Raw genomic sequence first — 7,206 nt, forward strand, 5'->3', positions numbered from 1 at the left:
AACTGAACTCAGGTTCTGGTCAGTCTGCTGCATTTATCGCTTAAGACCATTTTTGGATTCTGTTTGACTTAAGCTTTTAACAGTGAATACTCAGAAGGAATAGGCAGAGCTACACTGGGGGTGGGAAAGACAGGGAGTAGAGAGATGCGAAGGAGCTTATTTGAAATAGTGCCTAAATATATATGTGAAAATAGCCTGGAAATACCCCAAGGGCTACAATCAATTCATAAATATTATGTATTTTATAACTCTATGATACATTGTATAAACAGAATAGATCAGCTGGATACTCTGTGCAATTGGACAGATATTTATGTTTGATTATTGTTTTTAATCAGTCATGTATTAGAGCATTTCTGAAGACCTACAGTAAGTATTAAGGGACAATTTCATGCCAGCCTTCAGTGCCAGAACTCTCTGCCCTCCCAGCCTACCTCTGTGCAGTAAATACCCACCCACTCCAGCTCTCCTCTAGCTGCTGCCCCTCTTGGGCCCACAGATCTCCACTGCATATCTGTTCCATCATTTTGCCAGAGGGAAGGAACATCACTGGATCCTCTGTACTCAAGTTCAGTCACTTGATTTCTTTAGACACCTAAATATATGTCCCAAAACTCAACTGCTGCCATTCAGGCTTGAAAATTTTAACTTCTATTCCTAAGAGCACCGACAGCAGTTAAACACTTCAAATGAGCAGTACTAAAAAGCTAGCACTGCCGCGTCCCTACACAGGGTATCCTGCTTCTAGCGTATTTTTACTCTCAACAAGAAAGTAGCAAGTTTTAGAAGGCTAACAGGAAAGGCAAAAAATTAAGTTTAAAGTTCATGATTAGATAACAGAGTCCCTAGTAAGCTCTCTACCAGGATTAGCACAACCCGTATCATCTTTTTCTAAAAGCCATCATAAAGGGAGATAAAAGTATCTCTGAAAGACTCGAAGTTACTTTAGACTTCCAAGTCCCAGCAGCATTTCCAACAACTACTAAGTGATCTCAGCATCTTGGTTGCAAGAGGAAATCTTAAAAAATACATGTTGCAATAGCACAGCTTCCTCTCGCATGCTATGTAAGCACCACTGCTAGGCCTGAAGCTCTCCAAACACTTAAAAGGGATACCACTCCAAGCTTAGATTGGTTCACTGATTATTAACGGATTACTCGCATGCTTTGAGTCAACCACGTGGTTTGCCGTAATTCCTTCTACTAAAAGCTTTAATTAGAATCATAGAGTATCCTGAGTTGGAAGGGACCCACAAGGATCATTGAGCCCAACTCCTTATCAAATTATCAATTATCAAAAAGATGTCCTAATTTGATCTTGGAAAGCAAAGTGGCTTCCTAGATCCATTCACATCAGAGCAGCGGTGTCTGAAAACATCCATATCCTGTAAGGTCCTGGAACTTGGGTGATCTCAGTTCTACGCATGAGGAGATTGAGCAATCAGCTGAAGTGAGCAGTAATAAATTATACTCCTTTTCTTGTAGCACAAGAGCTACCCAGTTGCTTAAAGCTCTCTCATACTTAAAAGAAACAGACTCTAGACTACGGAAAGATTCTCTATACATGAACTTGAGCCATCCCACGTGCAAATACAAGTTGAAGCCAAAAAAACTTAAGTGCACTGTAATTCTAGTTCAGCTACAGCACATGAACAAGAGAGCGCTAATATTTCAGCTTATTCTTGCACAATTAAAAGCTGTAGAGCCGGAAGTCAGAAAGCTCAAGCCCGAGTTGAGAATATAGTGTTTTGTTGAACTTCCTCCCACAAAGTACATTTAAAAGAATAACAAACACAGAAGACAGTAAAAGTGTGACTTTCATATAAACCATGATACTGATTGCACAGAGCAACAGATCAGCTTGCTGATACATGAAAGGGAGAAATACTTGCCAAACAAAACTTTTATAGTTTCCAACCTAGATTTCTAAATGCACTGAATTGTTTAATTGTTTAACAGATGTACCTTGAACTACAGTCACCCTAAAGATTTTAGTCAGATCAGTTGCAAAATCTGTCTTCAAGAATGCATGTCCAAGTAACCATGATCAATCACAGTCAAAAAGAAAATTTCAAGGTAAATTCAAGTCAGAAGCATGAACGCTTGTTAGTAAACACATAATTCTTGAGGGCAGGCACCAGGGGCGAAATTCTGCTTATTGGAGAAACCCTGTTATTAGAGTCCACAGATTAAGAAATTAAACTAAGACCTAAGCAAATCAAGACAAGCCTCAGTAGAGCCATTGGAAGCTCCTTTCACCCGATGAAGCCAGTATCTGCAGTCTGGCAGGCAGCATACAATGCTTTCTGTAAGTGATACTCTGACACCCCAAAAAGCCTGATGTTTGTCTCCTCCTTCCAAGGAGGGTGAGACCTTTAGATAAAAATCCTGATTTCCATGTCTCAGATCTGAGTTTCAATGCTGTGTTCCACATTGCTTAAACCTGAAGCACAGCAAATAAATTTCAGGGTGATCAACCATAAGCCATTCGAACAGCTTTTAAAAGAGTAGCATAGCCCACAGCTTCTTTAATCCTTTAAATTGAAAAGAAAAGGTTAATTTCCCCTTACAGGTAAGTAAAGACCCATAACCTAGTTAAAACGTTTTTTGGAACAACTACACAGCTAAAGCAATTAGGAATGACATATGCTGTAACAAGAAGTATTTTTAAGATGTTGTTTAACTATCTACTGTCCCTTCCATAATAATCTGGCAGAATTTTGGTACTCATTACTCATCTCATAGTAAACACATTTCACCACACAAAAGAGATCTTATCTGTGTTAGAAGTTACTTTTAGAAAATTGGCCCTATGCTTAAAAAACAACCAATTAGCAGTGTCTGTGCACTGGGGGCTGAAAATAGGGAAAAATTAAGTGAAAGCTGCAGCTTCACTTGAGAAACTAACAACCAAAATTCTCCTATTTAAAGGAGTTCCTATTCAAAAAACAACATAGAAGTCACAATAATAAGGCAACTTTCATACATTCCATCAAGGCCAAACTGGATAGCTTTTCCTCCAAAAAAACCAGTCATATAATCACACCAAATCGTGGTTAACCATGGGGCAGAGTGCTCAGACTTCTCACTAGCGCTGCAAGAGCTCAGTGTACAGATTCATCCACCAACATACATTTTCAGAATATAGAGCATTCCTAGTTGGCTTGTACACAAAAACATCCAATATAGATGCTTTCTCAATTTTGCAATGAGGATGACTAATAAAATATGGATCAAATTCGACAGCTCCACTGAACACTGACAGATATCTTTTCGTCTCAGATAAACAAGCCCGCTGACAGTCTTCTTGGGAGTAAAGAAAATGCTGTCATCCCCCAACAGCACAGCCAGCATAACCATAATTGTCAGCATTAGCCACACAGCTCTGAAAGACCTACACAGGGAGTCATGTACTTGAAACACTTGGAAGGAAGCAAGAAGCTCTGCAATCTGAGCAGAGTAACAGCAGGAGAAGAGTCCCACCATCAGCAGGGCCTAGCTGCTATTTTCAGTTCTTCAAACAAGAGCAGGTTGAGGTAGCATAAGCTGAGTTTACAAGTTCAACTAGCTAGGCAAGTCTGCTCTTCTGCAAGCATCCTACTCACTGCTACAAGTTATATTGGCTGCTGTAAGCCAGAGAAAGTTAAAAAAAAGTTATCCAACAGCCTTCTAACCTTAGCTTGTCACACATGCTTCAGCCAGCCATGCTCAAGTAAAGATCCTCAAGAGCAGTTGGTGAGAAGGGTATGGATGGATAAAGCACTGCATTTCCCCCTTGCCATGAATCCAGCCAAGTGAGCAGCCAGCATGTAGATTTTAATCACAGTTCAGAGCTACATTTTGAGGAAGCAAGTGTAAGAAGGTAACATCCATTTCCTCCTTTTGTTCTTGACATTAAAAATAATATTTAGCAAATTTAATTTCCTTATCTGTTATTCACATTAGCTTGTGTACTACCCACCTATATAAAATATTTGGGTACAGAATGCATGTTCAAGTGCCCTGCTGTGCAACTCCCTTCCCCAAGGCTTTGTCCAATTATTGTTTTTCAAATTAATAATCACTTCTTGATGGGACAAGACTACTGGAGCAAACCTTCCAAGCAATTCCACCTTGACTTGGGAAAGACCAGGGAGAATCATATCCAAAGATGTGTTTTGCCCAACTTTTACGTAATGACTATCATTTCAGAAGAATCTGAAGGTCCTCAAATCAGCAGAGATCGCACTCATTCTCTCTCTCACACACACATTTTTTTTCTATTCCAGTAGGTTCCATTTTAAGCAGGGAGATAATTATTCAAAACCCCACATCAGGTCATCAGTTCATTCTTGTGGTGGAGGGAAACAGAGTAAATTCAGAAGTTTCTTATCCCTACCCCATGAGGAATCCGATGGGAAAAAGCAAGCAGTAGATGCTGAAATGCTGGCCAAATGCCAAGGAGAAGTTCTGAGTGTTTGTAATACGTATCTGCCATTTGCAAACAAAGCCAGGGAACCTGGATATTTGACATTTGAGGAAACCCACATTGTTTGCAGCAGTGGAAAGGATGCCCAAACCATTTGGGGCAAATATTCAACAAATGATTTAAGACTTTTTAGTTAGACTATCAGTAACTGTATAAACGGAGAAAATTAATGTCTGCTCCATACTTGCATTTAAAACTGCTAAGCTGTATGCACAATTGCTCCAAGTTGTTTTGAAAGTGTATAAAGCTGCGTATCACTGCTTATTAATCCAACAGGTTTTTTCATTAACATATATATATTTATTACTCTAAAATACTTTCATGACATCTGTAGTTAGCAATTTTACAATCTGTAGCAACATTACTTTCCACTACAAAAGGAAACAACCAATCATTTCTCATATGCACGGACACTGAAGCTCTCTCTTCCCCCAAAAGCACAAGAAAAAAAGCTTTTTAATAGTATTGCTTCAGACAAACAGAGAGACAGCTGCAGACAGGATTCACATGGAAAACAAAAACCCCAAACACACCTTTAAGTTAATTGAAAGGACACAGATTGCTTAAAAAGGTATCTGGTTAGAATTTCACCCACTTCCATTTTCTTACCCTGACACTCAGAGTCCACAAAGGGGAAAAAAATATCCTATTGTATATAAACTCCTCAAGCAGTAAGACATGACAGAACGTGAATTATGATCTCTTCATTTGGGGCCCGTTTGTCAGACACAGAGCTGACAGCAAAGTGTTCTTACCACATCTAGGAATAAATGCATGCCGTAATTCCTGCATTGGAATGTCTTATTGAAATTATAGCATTATTTTTAAGTATTTATAATGTAAAAGTGATGAGACACATACTGAGTACCTAATTATCCTGTACCACTGGCATTGCCCGGAATGCTTATTAATCAGTTAGGTTTTAGATTAAAGCTAAATAGATACAGTATACCTCTTAAAAGAATACCTGAACCAGAAGGTGAGATTATCAAAATCTGTTTTTTCCCTCAATGCCTCAGTTATAGCAGTTAAAAAAAATATGCAAACAACTGTGCAACATGCTTCAGAAATCTGCAGACCACCATCACCACTCACATACCAGGCCTCCTACATCCCTGCAGCTGTTCAGACTGTTAATGTGAAGTACCTGCTCATTTTTGTTTACAAGGGATCTCTGTCGCAAAGGACATTTTTTTCACTCACCCACCATCTCCCTGTATCTACTCTCACAAATCTCCTCCTCCTACCAGCTATTCTCACAGTGAATCTTTTCCAGGGTTTCAAGACAGCAGAAAGTTACAACATGCAAGCTGTCCCTCCAGAAATCAACAGGACTATTATATTTAAGCAGTATTCAAGAGTATTAAAAGTTAACCACACTGTTAAGTGCTACATGGAGTCAGAGCCGGGGGGGGGGAGGGGGATCAAAAAAATAATCACACATTGTTATATAATGCTCTGTAAGCATCAGATTATTCTCAGCAGCTACACAAGTGATTTATACCTTAATACAAAAGACAGTTTAAAGAAAAGTAGCCACAACTGCAAAAGAACCACAAGACTTCCTAAACTCAGACATTCAGGCTGTAATGGATCACAGCAAATATCTAGCCTGGCATTCTTTCCCAGCACAGATGAGATTTTGTGGGATTGATGGATTCAGGGGTATTTTTGTTTTGTTTTTTTAAAATAATTAAACTCTATGGTTTATAAGAACTACTGAAAGCAGACAGGTTTTTTCCTTTTTCTAAGGTTTAGTTTGTTTCTTGTCAAACTCACCCCTTATATATAATGGATCTTTGAACCATATTTAGTGGCTCAGCTAAAGCAACTAATGAGTGTTACGTAAGATGTCTCTCCATGTAGAACAATCTGTTCCAAAAGTTACCAAAAATAGCAATTCTCTAAACACTAGTGTGATGCAATATTTAACCAGTTACTGCATCAGCAGCTGAATTCATCCATTACTATTTAAAAAAAAAAAACAAAAAAACCAAAAAAACCAAAAAAAAAACACCCAAAAGACTTCAAATATTATTATTACAACATTTGCAACCTTACCTAGGCTGGTAGGTTTTATCAGCTCATCCAACAAGTCATAAAAAGGTAATTTCTGAAGTTTTATGTCAGGATGGACAGGGTGGAGCGCAGATGTAAGATGGGGGAGTTCCAGTTCATGTTTAGGTCCCAGAAGCGAAACGGGAAGCAATGGTGACGTGGCAGGGTGGCCATCGTAACTGAGCTGTGGAATGGTAGACGGAGACAAAGTTGCTGGCATGGAGCTCGAGTGTACGCTGGGGATAGATAAGTCTGCAGGTGTCATGATTTTCTGAGGGAACCTTCGCCTATAGAGTTCTTTGATTTTCATTTGTACAGCAGGACTGCAGCCAGCCTTTAACAAATGCAGTGCTTTTGTGAGAAGTTCGTGTTTTCGTCCGTGCTTGTTCCTCCCTGCGTAACCCAGAAGTACTTGCAGTTCAGAAACTCTAAGGCTCATAACCATTTGCTTAAAAGAAACAAAACAAAAAATTAGTATTCAAGTTACATCATGTTAAACACTAACATTAGAATGTGGCTTAATCACATTAAGCATACAGTTTTTAAAGGCACACCACCACTGCTCTTCCCCCACTGATTATCTGAAACATGATGTAAAACAGTATTTGTTCACAGACAGATGTATCTACTTCAAAAGTCTGTAATGAGCAATTTTTAGAGGGATTTCCATTTGCCATACAC

General features: G+C 39.0%; 1 protein-coding gene across 2 annotated transcripts in view; it reads right to left on the reverse strand.

Moving 5' to 3' along the window:
- PIAS1 (protein inhibitor of activated STAT 1) overlaps nucleotides 1-6,994 on the reverse strand; it is a 38,237-nt gene extending 31,243 nt beyond the window's left edge. Inside the window, exon 1 of one of the 2 annotated variants that reach the window (XM_009280407.2) lies at nucleotides 6,529-6,994. In XM_009280407.2, coding sequence (XP_009278682.1) covers nucleotides 6,529-6,970 — 442 coding nt within the window. In that variant the 5' untranslated portion in view covers nucleotides 6,971-6,994. The remainder of the gene's footprint in view (nucleotides 1-6,528) is intronic. The other variant, XM_009280408.2, reaches the window with a different exon arrangement.
- Between the last annotated feature and the right edge of the window lie 212 nt (nucleotides 6,995-7,206).

The sequence above is a fragment of the Aptenodytes forsteri genome, unplaced genomic scaffold, assembly GCF_000699145.1.
Source record: "Aptenodytes forsteri isolate BGI_AS27 unplaced genomic scaffold, ASM69914v1 Scaffold83, whole genome shotgun sequence".
Lineage (NCBI taxonomy): Eukaryota > Metazoa > Chordata > Aves > Sphenisciformes > Spheniscidae > Aptenodytes > Aptenodytes forsteri.